The following is a 25,268-nucleotide window of genomic DNA, read 5'->3' as shown; positions in this document are numbered from 1 at the left end:
TGCCCAAACTCTATTCTTGACTATCAGGGTATGGGTTGTCCAATTGTGGATCATCTCCATCACTTTCTGCTCCTTTTCTCCCTTTCACTGCTGCCTTTAGACCATTTCAGGGCCCGGAAGCCCTTTCGCTATGTGGTAGGCAAGCAAATTCAAAGAGTTGTCACTCACACAGTTCACTTTGCTCCACAAACCTCTCTGATGAACGGCTTGATCAGGGTGAGGGGGCACTGCCAAAGTAGTTTATGGGAAAAGGGGTAATGATAATAATAATGATAATGGTATATGTTGAGTGCTTGCTATGTGTCAGGCACTGTACTAACTGAGTCCTGGGGTGGATACAAGCAAATCCAGTTGGACACAGTCCCTGTCCCACATGGGGCTAACAGTCTCGATCCCCATTTTACAGATGAGAGAACTCAGGCCCAGAGCAGTATAGTGACTTGCCTAAGGTCACACAGCAGACAAGTGGCAGAGCTGGGACTAGAACCCATGACCTTCTGATTCCCAGGCCCATGGTCTATCCACTCTGCCATGCTGCTGCTTCAGGGTATACTCTTGAGCGGTCTGCAGATGGCAAGGGATTGAAGATGGCAGGTCCCATCTTGAAGAAGATATCCACAGAAATCAGATTTCTTTTTGCAGCGCTTTCCAACAGGGAAGCCCAACTTCCATTGTCACTGATTAGGCAGAGTCCGAAAAACAGAGCAGTGCCGATGTACTGGCAGGATGAAAATATCCAGATGGATCAGGCAGTGGTATTTATTGAGCACTTACTGCATATGAGCACTGTACTAAGCGCTTGATCCATCATAAGCCTTTCCTTATAAAGAAACATCTTTTCAGAAACGTGGTGTTTCTTGTCATCAGGTAAATATCTCGAAAATAGAAAGAAGTGGCATAATAATTTTCCATAATTATAGTATTGGGAAAATACAGATTCCTGGCTGTAGACTTGATAAGACATCCTGATTATAGAGTAACAGAGCGACCCTGACCCTAGCATTTTGGTATTGCCCGTAGTAGTTAAATATCGGAGAAGTGTCACTTATGACCCTGGCCGTTTCTTTTCCCTGATTTACTGGGATGAAATTTCTGACTTTCAGGTGATCCCTTCAATTCTTCTTGGTTTCAGAATGGCCCAAAAGCTCTGACCCACAGGACATTTTCTGACTTATTACCGTTAAAGGCAAGCCAAACCGAGGCCTGATGGTGTTTCAAGGGGGAGGGTGGGGTCCTCAATGTCAAAAACAGATGAAAAATTGAGAAGAACCAGGATAGGGTACAGGCCGTTGAACTTGGCTCTGAAGAGCTTATTGATGACCTCAGAAAACCCAGTACGAGGGGGACTAAAGGTGTAAAAAACTTGACTGCAGTGTGTCGAGAAGAGAAATAGTGGAGACCAAGTAAAGGCAGCGAGATTAAATGACCTGTTCCAGGAGTTTGGACAGGAATGGGTGTGTGGGATGTGGTGATAGCTGTAAAGGACTACGGGATCAAAAGAGGGGTGTTTTTTTTTAGAATGGGGGAGATTCATTCATTCAGTTGTATTTATTGAGCGCTTACTGTGTGCAGAGCACTGTACTAAGCTCTTGGGAAGTACAAGTTGGCGATATATAGAGACTGTCCCTACCCAACAATAGGCTCACAGTCTAGAAGGGGGAGACAGACAACAAAACAAAACATGGGGACAGGTGTCAAGTCGTCAGAACAAATAGAATTAAAGCTAAATGCACATCATTAACAAAATAAATAGAATAGGAAATAAGTACAAGTAAAATAAATAGAGTAATAAATCTGTACATACATATATACAGGTGCTGTGGGGAGGGGAAGGAGGTAGGGCGGGAGATCTGAGTGGGTTTAAAGGGGAGGTAGTTGAGAGGTTGAAAATGTCAGTGGAGGAGGGAAGGAGATTAGGGGTAAGTGCTTTTGGGAGCTGATAAGGATAGAGGCGCGGGTATCGAGGTGTATTTGAAAGTGAGCTTCAAGAGACAGTTGGAAAGCAGAGGAGAAAGGCTTGGAAGCATCAGTAGAGGCCAACTGAGGGAATATTGGGAAAGGTTTTGGAATTTCATGATTGATGCTTTCGATTTTATCTAAAAGAAGTAGGCAAGGTTTTCAGGGACTTGGGAGGGGAGTAGTAGAGGTAATCAATCTATCAGTCAATGGCATTTAGTAATAATAATAATAATATTTGTTAAGCATTTACTATGTGCCAAGCACTTTTCTAAACGCTGGGTTAGATACAAGGTCATCAGATCCCACGTGGGGCTCACAGTCTTAATCTCCATTTTACAGATGAGGTCACTGAGGCACAGATAAGCTAAGTGGCTTGCCCAAGGTAACACAGCAGACAAGTGGCAGAGCCGTGATTAGAACCCATGTCCTCTGACTCCCAAGCCCATGCCCTTACCACTAAGCCACACTCTTGCTTCCTAGGTGTAAGGCACTGTACTAAGCGCATGGGAGAGTACAGTCCAGCAGAATTGGTAGCCATGTTTCCTGCCCACAGGGAGTTTTCAGTTTAAAGGCGATCTTACAGTTAAGGGTGACTAGCACTTAATTTACAGTCAGGACTGGCTCACAGCTTCTGTGACATCTTTTTAGCAAAGTTTGAGCTGGACTGCCAAACTGCTTCCCACTGATGGTTCCCCCTAGCCTGGAAGCTTGTTGTGGGCAGGGGATGTGTCTGTCAACTCTGTTGGATTGTACTCTCCCAAGTGATTAGTACAGTGCTGTGCACGCAATAGACACTCAACGGATACCATTGATGAGAATGGTATTATGCCCAAAGGATCTTGGCCCCTGCATCTTAAACTACCGACACACGTGTATGTGTACACACATACAGACACACACAAAGTGAAACCTGCTTTTAAAAGGGCGATACCTTCTGCGAAAACGTTTCCGTGTTTTGGCTGCCACAACAGGTTTAATGATTTTCCCTGTCATGTGCCTCAAAGACATCTGCGGTTTCCACTCTTCCACTTTACAGTTAGGTAACAGGTTGGTGTGCAGTTAGGCTAGTAAGGTGACAATTCCAACCCCAAAGGGGCCTGCATCTCTGTGGGGACAACAGGTGGGAGTTGAAGGTTGGGAAAAGTTGGTGGGAGTCAATTTGGGAAGAATGGTAGAGCTGGTGAGCAGAAAACAGAGCTGAGTTAGAACCCACCAGAGTAAATTTCTAGTGGTAGAAGTGGGCCCACGGACTGGATTTCTGCCCGTTGAGTCCACGGCCTGGGTAGGAGGGACCTCAAAAAAGGTTCCTTAAATCTTTCTGGGCCTCAGTCTTCCTCTCTGTGAAATGTTGGTTGGCCTAACCTTCCATATGTAGAGCTTTGAGCTCTGTTATGCACATGTAGTCATCTAAGCTTTCAAGTTGTGGTCTCTAATCTTGTAGACTGCAACATTCCTCCACTGACTTCCCGTGAGCCACCACTAATAATCAGGTACCAGCTAGGACCTTCATGCAAACCATGGCTTGAAGTTTCTGTGCTTCCGTAGACCTCTTTTTTATGATGATCATAATATAATTGTGGTATTTATTAAGTGCTTAATAACAAGCAACAAGTTGGACTGAAGCAAAGATAAACTCCATAGAGGCTCAGATCAGAAGTCTGTGATTTTTCATTTTTTTGAAACTGAATGAATTTCTTTGGTTCAGTGGTACGGAAGTCGTTTTACATGAGACTTTCAAAAACCACTCCCATCCTCAGAATCAAAGTGGGTGTACGTAGTTCTTTTCTCGCCCTTTTTTGGTATGTATAAGGAATTGTATTACAGTCTCTATGATCCAGGTTCCTGCTTTCTCTCTTTTCTCTTCCCTCTTTCTGTCCACTGCCAATCAATCAATCAGATGTGTTTATTGAGCACAGCAGTGTACTGAGGCCTTAGCGTGGCTCAGTGGAAAGAGCACGGGTTTAGGAGTTAGAGGCCATGGGTTCTAATCCCGGCTCCGCCACTTGTCAGCTGTGTGACTTTGGGCAAGTCACTTAACTTCTCTGAGCTTCAGTTACCTTGTCTGCAGAATGGGGATTAAGACTGCGAGCCCCAGGTGGGACAACCTGATTACTTTGTATCCCCCTCAGCACACTTTGTATCCCCCTCAGTGCTTAGAACAGTGCTTGGCACATAGTAAGCGCTTATCAAATACCATCATCATCATCATTATTATTATTATTAATGTAGAAGATCCTGTCTCTGCCCACAGGGAGTTTATAATCTAATGGACGAGAATGCCAGTAATCTGTACGTCTACGCCTTCATTTGGGGAGTTGAGAGAATACAGTTTGGCCAGTTCACAAGGAAATTGAAAAGAAATCTCAACCAATTTATAGTATGTATAAATGGAAGGCTCTCCTTGAAGTATCCTGTCTAATTTTGTTTCTGTTGATTTTGATCTAGCTTCCTTCAGGAGCGTAATTCACTCAGATTTTAGTTTCTCCCCCCGCCTTCTGCTTTCTCCCTCTCCCTTTCTCTCTCTGATTTTTTTCCTCCTCTGCTCACTACAGTCGGTTCTGGGGTTGGAGTGCCGATGGGCTGTCGAAGTACACCCCTCCCCTTTCTCAGCCTAACTCCATCCCCACTGCTCCTTCCCACAAGACTTTCAGGCGTTCTTACTCTCCCAGGTAACACGCTACCTGTTAAACTTGTCTGAGGTGTCACAATATTATTGCATTTCCAAGGTCGACTTTTGATTTTTTTTCTAACAGAAGCTTTTCAGATGCCTCGAAGGGGATCCCTGTAACGTCTTCCAAGAATTGGGGTGTGGGAAGCCAGAGAGAGACCTTTAGGGGTGTGTGAAGCACTGTGAATGGAACTTCTGGTTGCCTCCTCCATTTACATTGTTGCATTCATCCACAGTATAATAGGCTGAAGGATTCTAGGCTGCAGCATTTTCTTTAGTTCTCCACTCCAGGCAGTCCCTCCCTAGTGAAAAATAATCATAACGATAATAATAATAATTGTATTTGTTCAGCACTTACTATGTACCAAAGCACTGTACTAAGCACTAGATACGAGATCATCAGGTCCCACGTGGGGCTTAAATTGTGAGTAGGAGGGAGAGTGGGTATTGAACCCCCTTTATGGGTTCTGAGGCCCAGAGAAGTTAAGTGACTTGCTCAAAGTCATATAGCAGGCAAGTAGCAGAAGTGGGATTAGAACTGAGGTCCTTTGACTCTGAGGCCCGTGTTCTTTCCACTAGGCTGTGCCAGTAGGACAAGCACAGAGCCGCGATTTAGTTTTCATGCGGCCCAGATGGCCCTCAGCTGTGTTCTTGATTGTATCGCTCAGTGTACTGACATGGTGAGATTTAAAGACTAAAGCATAAATTCCAGGGCCAAAGTATGTCAGAGACTCGAATTGCACCTGACCCTCCTTACCTGCGAGCGCAAAATAGAAACAACTGGTAAGACACATCAGGCTGTCTACACTCAGAATTTGAGAGCCCTGGTGACTCAAGTGATGGGGATATGACGCATTTCGCATCAAATCCATGCGATGCGAAGGAGCTCAAACATAACACCTCCCTGCTGTCTGCAGCAGAGCCCGTTGTTGGGTCGGGACCATCTCTATATGTTGCCGACTTGTACTTCCCAAGTGCTTAGTACAGTGCTCTGCACACAGGAAGCACTCAGTAAATATGATTGAATGAATGTTGGAGAGGATCAGTCATGACTTACAAACTAAAAATTCAGAGCAAAATTTCCACCAACACCTTAAGGGGAAGAGGAGTCCACTGCATAGTCTACACTGAAGCCTGAAGCACATTCAGGTTCTCCTCCTGTTAAGTCAGAAGCTCAGTTAGTTTCAGCTGACAAGTTTTCATCTCCATCAGTTAGGAAACCCAAGCAGAAGTCACAACGCCTGCCCCTCTTCCCTCCTCCCTACGGCCTGGACCCCGGAGACTTCTTTAATTAATCAATCGTATTTATTGAGCACTTACTATGTGCAGGACCCTGTTACTAAGCGCTTGGCAGAGTACAACACAACAATAAAACAGACACATTCCCTGCCCACAATGAGCTGACAGTCTAGAAATGTTAGAATTAAAAGGATAACTTGATCTCCCTCTTCCAGGGTTGCCCTGCTACTGTTCTTTGGGTAGCACAATGGCTCTGTCCAAATGTGTTTTGCTTCTTATGGGAGTTTAAGAATTTGTAGTAGGAGGAGGAAGAGGAGGAATAGTGGTGGGAGCAGTAATAGTAGTAGTATCAGCGTGTTTTAAAGGCCCATTTGGTGCAGTGCATAATAGTAGGCATTTACAAAATACATAATCACAAAAGGACACGTTACCTGCCCACAAGGAGCTTATACTCTAACAAGGAAGACAAAGAAAAAGTATTTTCAGTGCCAGTTATTTAATATGAAAAACTTATCTTTGGGGATCCCGTGTTTTGTTGCTTTTATCTTCTGAAACTGGGTGGTCTGTGTTTCCATTCAACATCAAGAACACAGTGCCTGGTTATAACTCTTGGTTCAATCACTTAACCATTGCGTGCCCAGCTTCTCCACCCTCTAAAGTGGACATAGTAATGATAATAATTAGTCACTGTGGTATTCGTTAAGCTCTTGCTAAGTGCTAGGATAGACACAGGTCATTGAGATCGGTCACATGCCCTGTCCCACATGAGGCTCACGGTCTAAGGGGGAGGGAGAACAGGAATTGAGTTCTCTTTCTACGAAAGAAAACTGAAGCATGGAGAAGTTAAGTGACCTTCCAGGGTCACGAAATAGTCAAGAGGCAGAGCCGGGATTAGAATCCAGGTCTTCTGACTCCCATGCCAGTGAACTTTTCACGAGGCCACATTACTTCTGCCCAAGGAAGCACTGAACCATCTTTTCCTCCTCCTCCCACAGTTTGGTAAGCACCTCTCCCCTGCTGTGGGCATAACTCCTGTGATTTCTCATTTTTTTCCAAACTCAGTGCCCGTGCCCAGTCTCAGAGCTAACACATAATTTGAAGTGACGATACATTTTAAGCCCAAACTCCTAAGTATAAAAAGAATAAAAGTGCTTTCCAGCAAACTGACGTTTCCTTAACTCATCCACACTGTCCTGAAGTAATGTACAGCTAGGGTAGTGTCTGCTTTCCAGGCATAAATCTTGATCATCATCTTGAGCAGGTGATGGTTTGCAAGGCTGATCTCCCTTCAGTCAATCATTCAATCAGTGGTATTTATTGAGTGCTTATCATATGCAGAGCACTGCACTAAGCACTTGGGAGAGTACAATACTAAGGAGTTGGTAGACATATTCTCTGCCCAAAAAGAATTTACAGTCTAGAATACTTCTGTATTTCTCATACAATTGGATCTATACCCTTCAAGCACTGAAGTGGATCTCCCTAATATATTTATATTAAAGTCTGTCTTGCCATCTAGCCTGCAAGCTCCTTGTGGATAGGGGGCATGTCTCCTTATAAAAATAATAATAATAATGGTAATGGTATTTGTTACGTGCTTACTATGTGTCAAGCTCTGTTTCAAGCTAATCAGGTTGGACACTGTCCTTGTTCCACATGGGACTCACAGTCTTAATCCCCATTTTACAGATGAAGTAATTGAGGTGCAGGGAAGTGAAGTGACTTGCCCAAGGTCTCCCAGCAGACACGTGGCCAAGCTGGGATTAGAATCCAGGTCCTTCTGACCCCCAGGCCTGTGCTCTATCCGTTAGGCCATGCTGCTTCCCTCCACCAACTCTGTTGTATTGTACTCTCCCAAACGCTTAGTACAGTATCCTTGGGTTATAAGGGAGGGAGGAAGGAGGGGAACTAGAGGCATTTTTTAAATCTTTAGCTGCCTCAAGTTCAAAGGGAGGGAGAGAGATCAGAACACACCTCAGCCAACGAAGATAAAGTTAACCCTAGCCAATACATGAAATCCCATCCTTGCTACCCAGTGGAGATTGATGCCCACAATACTGAAGTAAAATTGCATTGTAAAAGAACTTCTACTACTCAGTCTTCACTAATTCAGACTGAATTTCTGTCTTCCTCACTCCCTGCCCCCTACTTGAAATATATATCATACTCTATTTGTGAAGTTTCACTTTGCCGAGAAACATTTAGAATTTCCTTCCTAGATTTAGCAAGGTCACTGGATGCAGGCTCTAAATAAAAACAAATACCAGAAAGTTCACTTTAATTCTGTACCCAAAACGCTTCAATCGTAAGAAAACAAAAACTCGAATGATGGGATTTTCCATCTGAGAGATGGCGGGAGTGGAGGTAAATTAATCCTGCATTCTTTAGCTGTAGAATGTCGGGCCATCTGAAATGAAATCTCTTGAAAAGTGAAACGATGAAAATATTGGCTGAATTTTGATCAGAGGGCTGAAATTGGTTTGTTAAAGTGACATATGGCAAATAATATTGTGACACCCCTCAGAGGTCACCATCTTCCAACTTCTTCTCATTCATCCCGTAACTCTTTCGGTTTTCTGCATGGGCTAATGCTGTTCTTTTTTGTCGTCATGACTAGCAGTCTTTTTTCTAGATGTTTTATTCCATCTTGCATTAGTGATTGATTTAAGTCATATACAGTCTTCACATACATATGAATACACATGCACTGGCCAGATGAACAATGCCTTTGTTCAAACAAGTATCAGTGGTATTTAAAGAGTGGGAGCCAAAAGCCTTTTTTCCATTCTTCAGTGTCCTGAAGAAATCTCTCCTTTGGATTGCTACACATATACTGCTTTGTTGTACTGGGGTGGCTTGAAATCTTGACTTTTGTTCAAGTACTCTGATTTCTGCCAGTTCATGCATCGGTTTTCAGCTGTACATGTATGCCGGTACACACATTTCTTTTCGTTCTGTGTCAAAGCCAACCTTAATGTCCGAAGTGCCCGTCCTCTGGTAGATGTTTTGTAAGTTGCTGGTTATCATCCATAGTGTGTGTCTGTTTCTTTTTCTTTTGATTAGGGAGGGGGAAACGATCTCAAGATTGACCTCGGTCTGACTCAGGGCCCTCAAATTCTATTTCCAGCTCACACTCCTAGCTTTCAGCGGGATCTGAGGGCTTTCAACCTCTCCTAACCCATCTTTAATGGGTGTTCATAATATTTAGCCATTAATAGCTCGCTTGGTTGAAAAAGAATTCTGTCACCGTGAAACATCAGTGAGAAGGCTTTTCTGAGTCCTGCCTGACATGCTTCACAAAACCTCCCAAAAACAGTGTTAACAAAAACTCTGCCTGTTTATTTTCTGTGGAGTGCTCCTGTGCCTGGCTGGAGAGGACCTGCTAAATTTCCGTCGAGGCAGCTCTGTTTTCATGTGGATGGGGGCTCAGGGTGCCAGAAGATCGAAGGAAACTGGAAACTGGTCACCCACTCCATAATGGGTTTTAGTCGCTTTTCTCCTAAACAGATGTCCACCCCAGGAGAACTTCATCGAGTGTAGTAGCTTGGTGGTGTATAGGCCTTTAGATGATGTCGTATGCCTATGCAGATCCAGGAATACATTTGGCACTTTTTCCTGAAATGAGAGATGTTTGCAGATTGCCATATTCTTATCCTTTTCATTCCTGTTTCATTCCTGCTTCACTTGGTTACCTGGTCACTCCACCCTTCAGACACTTCCTAGGGGATATTTGTTTTCTCACTAGAGTCCTCTACTACTGTTTCCCCTTTCTGTAATCTATTTTCAAGTCAATCTCCCCCTATAGCCTGGAAGCTCCTTAGGGGCAGTTGTCTATACCAACTCTGTTGTATTGCACTTTCCCAAGTGTTTAATACAGTGCTCTGCATGCAGTAAGCGCTCAATAAATACGATTGATTCATAGACCGATTGATACAATCCCTCCTTAAACCTAGTATGCCCTTTTCCTGCAATCCCAAATTGCAAGTTGCTATAGAGAGTTATTGCCCATTCACCAGACAGTTCTCCCGAGTTTTCTCTTGCAGGGGAAAATCATTCAAAAAAAAATTTGTAACTTTCCCTTAAACTAGGAAGGCAGATACTTCTTTTCCTTTCCAGTGCAGATCTATCTAGAAAATTCTCCCTTTTAGAAAATCTCTATTTCAAGGCCAATTTTGAATTTCCTTGTTGTCATTCATTTTCCTATTTGGTTCCATTATTTTTTCCATTCCTTAATTTTCTTCTACTTCTTAATTCACCAGCTCACCTCTTACATAATGTACATATATCTCCTTTAAGGCTCCAAATGACATTTCAGAAGTAGGTGACATTCTCAGCGGGCTCTCGGGTTAGACCTGCCCACACTTGAGTTGTTCAGGATTCCATTAACGGGGTGGACCTAGCTTTGAGACAGGGAAGTAGAGATGGTAGTTGAGTCAGTTTGGGATTTCCACTGTTGTGGTCTGCAAGCTGACTCTTCATCATAAGGGGGATGAGCCTTTGGGTTTGAGTCTGAATATTTGGGACCAGTAATGCAGAAAATCTTTCTTTTCATTATCAAAATGGAAAACAAGTTTTTCCCTCTCGTTAAGAGGCCAACTGTTGATATGTCAGATACGGTGTTTCCCATTATCTTTTATTCCTTCAATCGTATTTACTGAGTGCTTACTGTGTGCAGAGCACTGTACTAAGCACTTGAGCAAGTGCAATACAACAATAAGCAGTCCAGGGTGATCCAAACCACTATGGTTCTGTGTCTGGGTCGAGATCCATCACGTCAATACGCTTCTTGAACGAGAGAAGAGAATGCTTTCTCAGATGGGGGTTTGTGCCGAAGGATGTCTGCTGAGATGCTCTCTTTGGTATATTCCACCTATTGTGAGTCGTGAAGTTTAGAAGTTCGTCCGACTCCAAGTCAAACGCGATTCTGGAATCGGTGGGTAACTGTGAATGTGCCTTTGATCTTTAGCATGCTGGATTATGACACCGAGAACCTCAACTCAGATGAAATCTACAGCTCTCTTCGTGGAGTCACAGAAGCGATTGAAAAATTTAGTTTTCGTAGCCAAGAGGATCTAAATGAGCCAATTAAAAGGGACGGCAAGAAGGACTGTGATATTGTAAGTATCCCGATGTCAATCCCATACAGAAATGGATCCCTTAACTGAGTATTACTCGTATTTCAGAGGACTCACCTGTCCCTTTCTGTATTGTTACTGTTATTATTAGGGTGTGCACATGAAGTAAATTTTTATTTGGGTGCTCAAGGGACCCTGAAAGCTTTCAGAGATCCATTAATCCTCATGCTGTGAGGGAGGATAATCAATTAGTGAATCAATCCATGGAATTTACACATGCACTGGCCAGATGAACAATGCCTTTGTTCAAATAAGTATCAGTGGTATTTAAAGAGTGGGAGCAAAAACCCTTTTTTCCATTCTTCAGTGTCCTGAAGAAATCTCTCCTTTGGATTGCTACACATATACTGCTTTGTTGAACTGGGGTGGCTTGAAATCTTGATTTTTGTTCAAGTACTTTGATTTCTGCCAGTTCATGCATCGGATTTCAGCTGTACATGTATGCCGGTACCCACATTTCTTTTCATTCTGTGTCAAAGCCAACCTTAATGTCCGAAGTGCCCATCCTCTGGTAGATGTTTTGTAAGTTGCCGGATATCATCCATAGTGTGTGTCTGTTTCTTTTTCTTTTGATTAGGGAGGGGGAAAACGATCTCAAGATTGACCTCGGTCTGACTCAGGGACCTCAAATTCTTTTTCCAGCTCTCACTCCTAGCTTTCGCGGGATCTGAGGCTTTCAACCTCTCCTAACCCATCTCTAATAGGTGTTCATAATATTTAGTCATTAATAGCTCTGTACTAAGCACTTGGGAAAGCATAATGCAGCAGAGTTGGTAGAGATGATTCTTGCCCACCAGGAGTTTACAGCCTAGAAGAGGAGACAGACATTAAAATAAATCATGGAGCTGTACATAAATACTGTGAGGCTGAGGGTGGGGTGAACAGCAAGTTCTTAAAGGGGACAGATCCAAGTGCATAGCTGACTCAGAAGGGAAGGGGAATAGGGAAAACAAGGGTTTAATTGGGGAAGTCCTCTTATTAATAATAATGATGGCAATTGTTAAGCACTTACTGTTTGCAAGGCACTGTTCTAAGTGCTGGGGAGGATACAAGGTGATCAGGTTGTCCCACGTGGGACTCACAGTCTTAATCCCCATTTTACCGATGAGGTAACTGAGGCACAGAGAATAATAATAATAATGATGGTATTTGTTAAGCGCTTACTATGTGCAAAGCACTGTTCTAAGCGCTGGGGAGGATACAAGGTGATCAAATTGTCCCACATGGGGCTCACAATCTTAATCCCCATTTTACAGACGAGTTAAATGAGGCATAGAGAAGTTAAGTGACTTGCCCAAAGTCACACAGCTGACAAGTGGCAGAGCCGGGATTAGAATTCATGACCTCTGACTCCCAAGCCCGGGCTATTTCCACTGAGCCATGCTGCTTCTCTTAGATGAGATGTGATTTTAATAAGGCTTTGAAGGTGGGCATAAGAAAAGTCATTCATCCAGTGAGTCTCAAGATAAAGAAGATAATGCAGAATTTTCAGTTGATAATTCAGAGCAAGTATCCCTTATCTGCAAGACAATTTTGCACATTGACCCCCGCCCCCCGCCATTTAGAACCAAGTCCCTAAATATGGTTCTTCACATGGCCCCATGAGGGTCAGTGTGATCCCGCAACCTTCATCTTGTCCCCTCGGCGCTCTTCTGCCATAAAAATTTGCGGAAAAAAAATCCAGCCAAGCTCTGACTGGGGGGGACTCATTTGTCATGTTTCAGGTTTCCCGAGATGGGGGGCTAGCATCTCCGGCCACTGACGTCCGGGGAGGGAGCGACGCGGTGGAAGGAGGTGGCAGGACGGCCCTCGACAACAAAACCTCACTCCTGAACACCCAGCCGCCTCCGCGGCCTTTCTCCGGGCCCCGGGCTCGAGACTACAACCCCTTTCCTTACGCGGATACAATCAACACGTATGACAAGACCGCCCTGAAAGAGGCTGTGTTTGACGACGATATGGATCAGCTTCGTGACGGTGGGTTGTCTCACTCACCCTGCCGAGGTTGAACCGTAACAGAGCTTCCTGTGTGCTGGAACGGGAGATCCCGGTCCGATGTAGATTTCCAAGCGAGGTTGGGTAAAAGTGCTGCTTTTCATCTGGTTTGGGGCGAGCGTACCCTTTTTGCCCTTGAGTTTGCCACTGGCTGAGGACCGCGGGGGAGCGTATTTCCTGAAATGCTTGTTAATAACCTGACTCTTCCTTTCATTCAGTCGTATCTTTGAGTGCTTGCTGTGTGCAAAACACTGTACTAAGCACTTTCCCCTTGTATCTGGCTTGCCATGCACTCTGCTAACAGAGCCAACCTGTCACCGTCAAGTATTTGGCTTGGGTGAACAGTGCGCTGGGGACTCTGCAAGGAAGCATTTTCTACATAACGAGATAGAGGCCCTGGACGTTTAGTACTGCATCTTTAGCAGCGCTCATAGTATTTAGTAAGCACTTACTAAGAGCAGAGCACCGTACTGAGCTCCAGGAGACATTTCAGATTCTTTCTGGTGTTTCCAGTTAGATGGACATCAATCATATTTTCAAAGTCCCGCAGGAAAGGCGATTTCAGTCAATCGAACGTATTTTTTAAGCACTTACTATTATTATAATGGCATGTGCAGAGCACCATCCTAAGTGCTCTGGGTGATTATGGTACAACAGAATTAGCAGACATGTTTTCTGCCCGTAACAAGCTTACAGTCTAGAGGGGGAGACAGATGTTAATATGAGTAAATAAGTAATTTATAATATGTAATTTAAAGATATGTATATACGTCCTGTGGGGTTGGAGGTGGGGTGAATAGCAAATGCCCAAAGGTCATAGATTGAAGTGCAATACTTTCCTGCATACAACAAAGTATCCATATGTATGTGGTTCTAGCTTTTTAAAAAAAGTTATATTACATGTTTACAGTTCCCTGGAGTTGTAATAATAATAATAATTATGATATTTGTTAAGCGCTTACTATGTGCCAAGCACTGTTCTAAGCACTGCTATACTTACAAGGTTATTCATTCTTTGATTCAATCGTATTTATTGAGCGCTGTTGTGTGCAGAGCACTGTACTAAGTTTTTGGGAGAGTACGATATAACAATTCCCTTCCCACAATAAGCTTACAGTCTAGAGTAGTTTAGTCTATAATAATGATGGCATTTGTTAAGCGCTTACTATGTGCCAACCACTGTTCTAAACGCTGGGTATCCGTTTGGACACAGTCCCTGTCCCGCGTGGGGCTCACAGTCTAGGTAGGAAGGAGTGGGATTTAATCCCCATTTTTACAGATGAGGGAACTGAGGCACAAAAAAGCAAAGGGAGTTGCAGACAAGTGGCAGAGCCAGGGTTAGAACCCCGGACCTCTGTCTCCCAGGCCCGGGCTTTTCCCACTGGGCCATTCATTCATTCATTCATTCATTGTCGTATTTATTGAGCGCTTACTGTGTGCAGAGCACTGTACTAAGCTCTTGGGAAGTACAAGTTGGCAACATCTAGAGACGGTCCCTACCCAACAACGGGCTCACGGTCTAGAAGGGGGAGACAGGCAACAAAACAAAACATGCCGCTTCTCTAATTGCAGGAGTGGGTTGCCTCCATTTTGTAAACTTCCAGAATGGAGGATTAAGCCTTTCTCCAGGAGGCGCATTGACGTCATCGTAGTTTTTCAACTGTGGCTTTTCAACGTCTCCAGGCCTGCCCGCTCCAGTTCACCTACGTGTGGTCAGCTGGGCTCGAGGTCCGTGCCTCTGGGCCTCCGCCTGCCTCTCAGTACTTGAGCACTCTTCTGTTGGATGAATTCCGGCCTAGCTAGAGAAGAGCCTGGGGAGTCAAGATAACAGCAACAACATTAATAATATCCATCCATCAATCAATCCGTGGAATTTATTGAGCTCTTACTGTGTGCAGAGCACTGGACTAAGCGCTTGGGAGAGAACAGTATAACAGAGTTGGGAGATGCCCACAAGGAGCTTCCAGTCTGGAGGGGTGATAGACATTAATAGAACTGAACTCGAGCAAGAATGGCAAATCAGTCAGTCAGTTGGATTTATTGGGCGCTTACTGTGTGCAGAGCACTGTACTAAGCACACCACCCTCTTTGTGGTTTCCTGCACCGTACAGCTGGTTAGTCTAGTAGTTGGGATTGCGAAGTGTGAGATTGTCCTGCACTTTCCCGGCTCCACGCTCATGGCTCGGGAGGGGGTGAAAGGTCTGAGCATCCTGCTCAGTGCTGGGGCACATACAAAATGATCATATCAGACACAGGGACTCAGATGTAAGATCTTCTAGACTGTGAGCCCACTGTTGGGTAGGGACCATCTCTATATGTTGCCAACTTGTACTTCCTAAGCGCTTAGTACAGTGCTCTGCACACAGTAAGCACTCAATAAATACGATTGAATGAATGAATGAATATGAGAAGCAGCCTGGCTTAGCGGAAAAAACCAGGCTTGGAAGTCAGAGGTCATGGGTTCTAATCCCAACTCTGCTGCTTGTCAGTTGTGTGACTTTGGGCGAGTCACTTCACTTTTCTGGGCCTCAGTGACCTCATCTGTAAAATGGGGATTAAGACTGTGAGCCCCACGTGGGACTACCTGATTGCCTTGTATCTACCCCAGTGCTTAGAACAGTGCTTGGCACATAGTAAGCACTTAACAAATACAATAATAATAATAATGTAAAATGTAAGGAGAGCCAGGTTCTTCTTCCCATTTTTCAGGAGATGAAACTGTGACTGGAGAGGTGAAGTGACTTACTCAAGGTCACCCCGGTCGGGATAGATCTGTTATCACATCAGGGTATTCAGATTTTTGCAGGTGAACTCTAAATGCGGCTAGGCTAGTGTGTCTTTACTGTTCCCTGTGGAATAACTTGTTTTTGTTTTGCCCTCCAAGTACCCATTGACCACTCTGATTTGGTGGCTGACCTTTTGAAAGAATTATCCAACCACAATGAGCGAGTGGAAGAAAGGAAAGGAGCCCTGCTGGAGTTACTCAAGATTACCCGGGAAGATAACCTTGGCGTTTGGGAGGAGCACTTCAAAACTATTTTGCTCTTGCTGCTGGAAACCCTTGGAGACAAAGATGTGAGAATGTTTTTCTTTTTCATTTGGTGTTTTCCATTTTTCAGAGAAGCAGAGTGGTGACTGACAGTCCTTAATAATGTGGTATTTGTTCCGTGCTTATTATGTATCTAGCACTGGTCTAGATGCTGGGTTAGATACAACTTAATCACATCATTTAGTGTCCTAGTCCCACATGGGGCTCACAGTTTAAGTGGGAGGGAGAATAGGGATTCAATCTATTTTACAGTTAATTCAATTCCATTTTACAGTTATACTGAGGCCCAGAGAAGTGAAGCGACTCTCCCAAAGTCACGCAGCAAGCCAGTGGCAGAGCCCAGACTAGAAACCATGTCTTCTGACTCTCAGGCCTGTCCCTGTTCCACTAGGACACGCTGCCTCTTTGGGGTCAATTCCAATTATGTCGATCGTTCTTTCAGTTTAGGGTGCTTGCTGTCCATAGAGAAGGAGGAGAAGAAGGAGGAGGAGAAGGAAGAGTAGTATTGTTGTTGTTATATCGAGTAATTATAGTCAGTGAGACTCTGTTTGGGCCTGTGGCAGGCCCAAATAATGCCTTAAAATAATGGCTTAAATGTAGTTTACTACATGCAGGGATCAGCGCTTAGAACAGTGCTCAGCGCTTAGAACAGTGCTTTGCACATAGTAAGCGCTTAATAAATGCCATTATTATTATATATAAGACTGAGCTCCCTGTCTTCCCTCCCAAACCTTGTCCTCTCCCTGACTTTCCCATCTCTGTTGACGGCACTACCATCCTTCCCGTCTCACAAGCCCGCAACCTTGGTGTCATCCTCGACTCCGCTCTCTCATTCACCCCTCACATCCAAGCCGTCACCAAAACCTGCCGGTCTCAGCTCCGCAACATTGCCAAGCTCCGCCCTTTCCTCTCCATCCCAACCGCTACCCTGCTCATTCAAGCTCTCATCCTATCCCGTCTGGACTACTGCACTAGCCTTCTCTCTGATCTCCCATCCTCGTGTCTCTCTCCACTTCAATCCATACTTCATGCTGCTGCCCGGATTATCTTTGTCCAGAAACGCTCTGGACATATTACTCCCCTCCTCAAAAACCTCCAATGGCTACCGATCAATCTGCGCATCAGGCAGAAACTCCTCACCCTGGGCTTCAAGGCTGTCCATCCCCTCGCCCCCTCCTACCTCACCTCCCTTCTCTCCTTCTACTGCCCAGCCCGCACCCTCCGCTCCTCCACCGCTAATCTCCTCACCGTACCTCGCTCTCGCCTGTCCCGCCATCGACCCCCGGCCCACGTCATCCCCGGGGCCTGGAATGCCCTCCCTCTGCCCATCCGCCAAGCTAGCTCTCTTCCTCCCTTCAAGGCCCTGCTGAGAGCTCACCTCCTCCAGGAGGCCTTCCCAGACTGAGCCCCTTCTTTCCTCTCCCCCTCGTCCCCCTCTCCATCCCCCCGTCTTACCTCCTTCCCTTCCCCACAGCACCTGTATATATGTTTATATGGTTGTACATATTTATTACTCTATTTATTTATTTATTTATTTATTTTACTTGTACATTTCTATCCTGCTTATTTTATTTTGTTGGTATGTTTGGTTCTGTTCTCTGTCTCCCCCTTTTAGACTGTGAGCCCACTGTTGGGTAGGGACTGTCTCTATGTGATGCCAATTTGTACTTCCCAAGCGCTTAGTACAGTGCTCTGCACATAGTAAGTGCTCAATAAATACGATTGATTGATTGATTGATTATTATTATTTCAGGGTAGGTTGGAGGTGTGAAAAGGTCAGAAGGCCACCATTTGGGGTGTCTTCCGCCTCGAATGGAAACTCTTAAACTCTTAAACTCTGGGAGGCCTTCCCAGACTGAGCCCCCTCCTTCCTCTCCCCGTCCTCCCCCTCCCCATCCCCCCTGCCTTACCTCCTTCCCCTCCCCACAGCACCAGTATATATGTATATGTGTTTGTACGTATTTATTACTCTATTTTATTTGTACATACTTATTCTATTTATTTTATTTTGTTAATATGTTTTGTTTCGTTCTCTGTCTCATCATCATCAATCGTATTTATTGAGCGCTTATTATGTGCAGAGCACTGTACTAAGCGCTTGGGAAGTACAAATTGGCAACATATAGAGACAGTCCCTACCCAACAGTGGGCTCACAGTCTAAAAGGGAGAGACAGAGAACAAAACCAAACATACTAACAAAATAAAATAAATAGAATAGATATGTACAGATAAAATAAATAAATAAATAAATAGAGTAATAAATATGTACAAACATATATACATATATACAGGTGCTGTGGGGAAGGGAAGGAGGTAAGATGGGGGGGATGGAGAGGGGGACGAGGGGGAGAGGAAGGGGCTCAGTGTGGGAAGGCCTCCTGGAGGAGGTGAGCTCTCAGTAGGGCCTTGAAGGGAGGAAGAGAGCTAGCTTGGCGGATGGGCAGTGGGAGGGCATTCCAGGCCCGGGGGATGACGTGGGCCGGGGGTCGATGGCGGGACAGGCGAGAGCGAGGTACGGTGAGGGGTCTCCCCCTTCTAGACCGTGAGCCTAGACCGTTGGATAGGGACCGTCTCTATATGTTGCCAACTTGTACTTCCCAAGCGCTTAGTACAGTGCTCTGCACACAGTAAGTGCTCAATAAGTATGATTGAATGAATGAATGAATGAAATCTGGTCAAAAATCTGGGGTGAGCAAGGTCCGGAGTCCAGCTCTCGCAGTCGTGGGGGCCATTGCCCTCATCACCCCTCCTTCCAACCCACCATGGGATGGGCACCTGGGCTATAGAACGTTAGACTTTTAGGATCTGTTTGAATTTAGGTTTTCACCAGCTTTGGTCAAAACTATAGAAAGGATAACCCTTTCGATTCGGGTCCCAGAGGCAACTTCCTGGGGCTCCTCTGGGTTAGATTCCCCAAGTTCATTCATCCATTCATTCAATCGTATTTATTGATCGCTTACTGTTTGCAGAGCACTGTACAAGTGTGAGGGATTCCCCATCAGGCACTGAAGTTTCCGGAATCAATGAAAGTGATCCAGTTAAAAGGCTGTTTTCTCCCACCTACAAAGGGGTTGGTAATAACAATAATAATGATGGTATTTGTTAAGCGCTTTCTATATGCCAAGCACTGTTCTAGGAGCTAGGGGAGATACAAGGTAATCAGGTTGTCCCACCTGGGGCTCACAGTCTTAATCCCCATTGCAGCTGAGGCACAGAAAAGTTAAGTGACTTGCCCAAAGCCACACATCTGACAAGTGCCAGAGTTGGGATTAGAACCCAGGACCTCTGACTCCCACCCCTTGCTCGTTCGGGGAAGCAGCATAGCTCAGTGGAAAGAGCCCAGGTTTTGGAGTCAGAGGTCTTCGGTTCAAATCCCGGCTCCGCCACTTGTCAGCTGTGTGACTTTGGGCATGTCACTTCACTTCTCTGGGCCTCAGTTCCCTCATCTGTAAAATGGGGATTAAGACTGTGAGCCCCCCATGGGACAACCTGATCACTTTGTAAACTCCCCAGCGCTTAGAACAGTGCTTTGCACATAGTAAGCACTTAATAAATGCCATTATTATTATTTCCACTGAGCCACGCTACTTCTGTTGGTCTCCTGGGGCTTGTAAAAAACTGCCTTGCAAGTAGTCCCTTCAGTGATCAATCAATTAGCGGGGCCTTGGGGTTACAAAATATGAGCCTGGAAGTCAGAAGGACGTGGGTTCTAATGCCGGCACCACCACTTATCTGCTTTGTGACCTTGGCCAAGTCACTTCACTTCTCTGTGCCTCAGTTACCTAATCAGGAGAAGCAGCGTGGCTCAGTGGAAAGAGCAGGGGCTTGGGAGTCGGAGGACATGGGTTCTAATCCTGGCTCCACCACTTGTCAGCTATGTGACTTTGAGCAAGTCACTTCACTTCTCTGGGCCTCAGTTACCTCATCTGTAAAATGGGGATTAAGACTGTGAGCCCCACGTGGGACAACTTGATCACCTTATATTCCCCCAGTGCTTAGAACAGTACTTGGCACATAGTAAGTGCTTAACAAATACCGTCATTATTATTATTATTATTATTATCTATAATATGGGGATTCAAACCGTGAGCCCAATGTGGGATGTGGACTGTGTCCAACCCTATTAGCTTACATCTACCCCAGCACTTAGTACAGTCCCTGGCACACCGTAAGTGCTTAGCAAAATACCATAAAAAATAAAAGAAATCATATCGAGGACTTACTCTGTCCAGAGCTGTGTACCAAGCATTTGAGGGGGTAAATAATACAACAGAATATCCAACTTCATCTCCAAAGCACTAGGGTCAAGGAAGGGAAAAATGCACTGAAGAGGGCTAAGGAGGAGGGCAGTGTGTAGTAACTACAAGGAATGAATGCAGAAGATGTTGGGACGAGAAAGGGGAAACTTCCTGGAAGTTGCAGTGGAAGCATGATGTAAACGGAGAGGGGATGTAATGTTAAAATTAGCTGGCTAAAATAACTATTGACTAGAAAGATGTTTTCAACCTCTCGCTGACCTTTACTTACTTTTGGTGTTCAGTAAACTCAGTGGTCGAAAGTCAGATCGATTCTGTTACTCGTCACTGAATCGGGGTGGGAGAGTTAAGAAGGATGCAAATTGTAATCAAAACTATTGGTTACTATGGCGATCCTGCTTCACATGTTTTTATCAGGCGATAAAGTGATGTCATCTGGGGGATGATAAGTGCTATCTTAGTGTGTGAATTGTGCAGGTGAATGACAAAGACTCAGGATGTGCCTTTTACGTTCTGTTTAGTGTAAACTGCATTCTCCTTCACTGAGATTAGGCGCGCTGTTTAGAATGGCTGTCGTCCAGAAATGTCACATACACACACACACACACACACACACACACACACACACACACACACACACACACAATTATATAACCAAGGCTCGTATATTAGTATGAGCCTTCATACTAATGATGCAGAGAGTCAGTGAGTATGACAACGCTCCGGCTACATTAAGAGTCGCGCAGGTAATTTCCATAGAAATAGCTGGAGTCACAGTGGTAGCCACCTTATAATAATGAAGGCATTTGTTAAGCGCTTGCTATGTGCGAAGCACTGTTCTAAGCGCTGGGGAGGATACAAGGTGATCACGTTGTCCCACGTGGGGCTCACCGTCTTCATCCCCATTTAACAGATGAGGGAATTGAGGCACGGAGAAGTTAAGTGACTTGCCCAAAGTCACCCAGCTGACAAGTGGCGGAGCTGGGATTAGAACCCATGACATTCTGACTCCCAAGCTCATGCTCACAAAGCCACGCTGCTTCTCTAAACCTTATGATTTCCAAGAGGAAACTCTGACACAATGCAAATAATCCTAAACCTGACAGAGCTGAAAACACTTTAAGAGATGCAAAATGAACTCGGATATCAATTATGAAAAGTGCCTCTGTTGGCTTATTTTACTGAAGTGTACATCCGACACCATTTTGGAAATGTTGAATTCACGTATGCTCCTCTTTCCTCCAAAAGAGTCCCATCTGCAGGAATCTGGGCAGCAGAATAAGTTGTTTGAGAAAGCCGTGGAGGCATTCCCGGTTTAACGACATTCTTCCTTTCTTTTGCATTTTAGCACTCGATACGAGCACTGGCCCTAAGAGTTTTGCGGGAGATTCTGAGAAACCAGCCGGCCAGGTTTAAAAACTACGCAGAGTTGACCATCATGAAAACTCTGGAAGCCCACAAAGATTCCCACAAAGAGGTAAGAGACACAGGCCCACTGGGATTGGAATTGTCACCCTACTAGTCTAACTGTTAATCAACCGGTTACCTAGCTGTAAAGTGGAAGAGTGGAAACGGCAGGTGCCTTTGAGGCTAAAGAGAGAGAAGAGGATTAAATATGTTGTGGAGGCCAAAATGCATAATGTGAAAGTTTTTTTTCCTTTTGAAAGCAAGTTTCACTGTGTGTGTGTGTGTGTGTGTGTGTGTGTGTGTATGTGATTGTGTCTCCGTATATGTTTATTCATTCAATCGTATTTATTGCGCACTTACTGTGTGCAGAGCACCATCCTAAGTGTTTGGGAGAGTACAGTCCACCAATAAACAGACATTGTCCCAAATCTGTTGGACCTCTGCTCTCCCTATATTCATTAATTCATTCATTCAGTCATATTTATTGAGCGCTTACTGTGTGCAGAGCACCGTCCTAAGTGTTTGGGAGAGTACAATCCAACAATAAACAGATATTGTCCCAAATCTGTTGGACCTCTGCTCTCCCCATATTCATTAATTCATTCATTCAATCGTATTTCTTGAGCGCTTACTGTGTGCAGAGCACTGGACTAAGCGCTTGGGAAGTACAAGTTGGCAACATCTAGAGACGGTCCCTACCCAGCAGCGGGCTCACAGTGTAGAAGGGGGAGACAGACAACAAAACAAAACATATTAACAAAATAAAATAAATAGAATAAATATGTACAAGTTAAATAAATAAATAGAGTAATAAATCTGTACAAACATATATACAGGTGCTGTGGGGAGGGGAAGGAGGTAAGGCGGGGGGAATGGGGAGGGGGAGGAGGGGGAGAGGAAGGAAGGGGCTCAGTCTGGGAAGGTCTCCTGGAGGAGGTGAGCTCTCAGTAGGGCCTTGAAGGGAGGAAGAGAGCTAGCTTGGTGGAGGGGCAGAGGGAGGCCATTCCAGGACCGGGGGATGATGTGGGTCGGGGGTCAATGGCGGGACAGGCGAGAACGAGGCCTAACGGTGAGGAGATTAGCGGCGGAGGAGCGGAGGGTGCGGGCTGGGCTGGAGAAGGAGAGAAGGGAGGTGAGGTAGGAGGGGGCGAGGGGATGGACGGCCTTGAAGCCGAGAGTGAGGAGTTTTTGCCTGTTGCGTAGGTTGATTGGTAGCCACTGGAGATTTTTGAGGAGGGGAGTAACGTGCCCAGAGCGTTTCTGCACAAAGACGATCCGGGCAGCGGCGTGAAGTAAAGATTGAAGTTGGGAGAGACAGGAGGATGAGAGATCAGAGAGGAGGCTGATGCAGAAAGCCCCTCTCCATTCCCACCTCCTCTAACAAGCCTTCCCCACTGAAGCCCTAACATCTCAAACCTTACAAACCACCAGCTATTTTCACCACTTGCGTATTTTATTTCATGCATCTCCAGCACCTGGGTATTGTACTTTCCCAAGTCCTTAGTACAATGCTCTGCACACAGTAAACACTCAATAAATACGATTGACTGAATGAATGAATGAACATATGTTTATTCATTTGACCGTTCAGTTATTGTTAATGGAAAGAGCACAGGCCAGGGTCAGGAAAACACTAGCCACTGGCCTCCTGGAAGAAAATACCTTTACCCAGATCTGGGGTGGGTACTGTATATGCAGCTCAGATCTGGTTCCTGCCCTGCAAGAGGAACACGGTCTTTAGTAGGGGGATGGAGAGCAGTTTTTTTTTTAATTTCACAGATGAGGAAACTGCTCCACGGCACAGAGCAGTTAAGTGACTTGCCCCGGGTCACACGGCAAGCAGGTACAGAGCCCAGATAATAATAATAATAATGATGGTATTTGTTAAGCGCTTACTATGTGCAAAACATTGTTCTAAGCACTGGGGGGATGCAAGGTGATCAGGTTATCCCATGTAGGGCTCACAGTCTTAATCCCCATTTTCCAGATGAGGGAACTGAGGCCCAGAGAAGTGAAGTGACTGGCCCAAAGTCACACAGCTGACAATTGGCGGAGCTGGGATTTGAACCCATGACCTCTGACTCCAAAGCCCGTACTCTTTCCACTGGGCCATGCTGCTTCTCCCCGAAGCTCTCAGATTTCCCGCCCTTTCTTTCCACTGGGCTACTTTGCTCCTTTTAGGAGGGCTTCAGGAAGGCCTAAGGTCTGGAGAATATGGGAGGGAAGGGAGTTCCTCCACTGGAGGAAACAGAGTGAGCAGAGGTCGGAGGGGGACCGGACTAGAGCAGCAAACAGGAGGGGAACCTGTGAGGAGCAAAGAGTGTGAGGGGGGGGGCAGAAGAGGGAGAAGAAAGCTCGTGGAGAGCCGTGAAGCAAATGCTGAGGAATTTTTGTTGGATGTGGAGGGAGGTTGGCATCATCATCATCATCAATCGTATTTATTGAGCGCTTACTATGTGCAGAGCACTGTACTAAGCGCTTGGGAAGTACAAATTGGCAACATATAGAGACAGTCCCTACCCAACAGTGGGTTGGCAGCCATTAGAAGTTTCCGAGTGGAGAGCAGTACGGCGAGGGACCTTTCTGAAAGATAATAATAATAATAATGTTGGTATTTGTTAAGCGCTTACCATGTGCAAAGCACTGTTCTAAGCGCTGGGGTAGATACAAGGTAATCAGGTTGCCCCACGTGGGGCTCACAGTCTTCATCCCCATTTTACAGATGAGGGAACTGAGGCCCAGAGAAGTTGTGACTTGCCCAAAGTCACACAGCTCATCATCAAGCTGATCATCAAGCTCATCAAGCTGATGAGCGCTGATCATCATCAAGCGCTCAATAAATACGATTGATGATGATGATGATGGTGGTGGAGCCGGGATTTGAACCCACGACCTCTGACCCCAAAGCCCGGGCTCTTTCCACTGAGCCATGCTGCTTCTCTAGATCAGTCACTCAATCCATCAGTCGGATTCATTGAGCGCTTATCGTGTACGGAGCACTCTTTGACACGCTTGGGAGAGTACAGAGTAGCAGAATTGGTGGACCCGTTCCCTGGCCCACAAGGCGCTCACCTAGATGGGGAGAAAGACATTGATATATTCATTCATTGTCGTATTTATTGAGCGCTTACTGTGTGTAGAGCACTGTACTAAGTGCTCGGGAAGTACAAATCGGCAACATATAGAGACGGTCCCTACCCAACAATGGGCTCACAGTCTAGAAGGGGGAGACAGACCAAAAAAAACAAAACAAGTAGACAGGTGTCAATACCAACCGAATAAGTAGAATTATAGCTATATACACATCATTAATAAAATAAATACAGTAATAAATATGTACCAGTGTACACAAGTGCTGCGGGGAGGGGAAAGGGGAAGGGACTATAAATAAATTACAGGTGTGCATGTTAAGGGCTGTGGAGCTGAGGGTGGGGAGAATAAAGGGTAGAAATCCAAGTGCAAGAATGACACAGAAGGGTGAGGGAATAGAGGAGGTGAGGGCATAGCCGGGGAAGGCCTCTTGGAGGGGGGGTGATTTTAATAAGGCTTTGAAGGTTGG

General features: G+C 45.3%; 1 protein-coding gene across 22 annotated transcripts in view; it reads left to right on the top strand.

The window, feature by feature from the left end:
* Positions 1-25,268, top strand: part of CLASP1 (cytoplasmic linker associated protein 1) — a 442,952-nt gene that overhangs the window by 361,082 nt on the left and 56,602 nt on the right. For 11 of the 22 annotated variants that reach the window (XM_038747583.1, XM_038747582.1, XM_038747577.1 and 8 more), the window contains 5 exons: positions 4,512-4,628; positions 10,833-10,983; positions 12,726-12,978; positions 15,881-16,071; positions 21,651-21,779. In XM_038747583.1, coding sequence (XP_038603511.1) covers positions 4,512-4,628; positions 10,833-10,983; positions 12,726-12,978; positions 15,881-16,071; positions 21,651-21,779 — 841 coding nt within the window. The remainder of the gene's footprint in view (positions 1-4,511; positions 4,629-10,832; positions 10,984-12,725; positions 12,979-15,880; positions 16,072-21,650; positions 21,780-25,268) is intronic. The other 11 variants (XM_038747595.1, XM_038747592.1, XM_038747590.1 and 8 more) reach the window with 1 other exon arrangement.

The sequence above is a fragment of the Tachyglossus aculeatus genome, chromosome 1 (assembly GCF_015852505.1).
Source record: "Tachyglossus aculeatus isolate mTacAcu1 chromosome 1, mTacAcu1.pri, whole genome shotgun sequence".
NCBI classification, from domain to species: Eukaryota; Metazoa; Chordata; class Mammalia; order Monotremata; family Tachyglossidae; genus Tachyglossus; species Tachyglossus aculeatus.
This window is presented reverse-complemented; position numbering and strand designations above follow the sequence as displayed.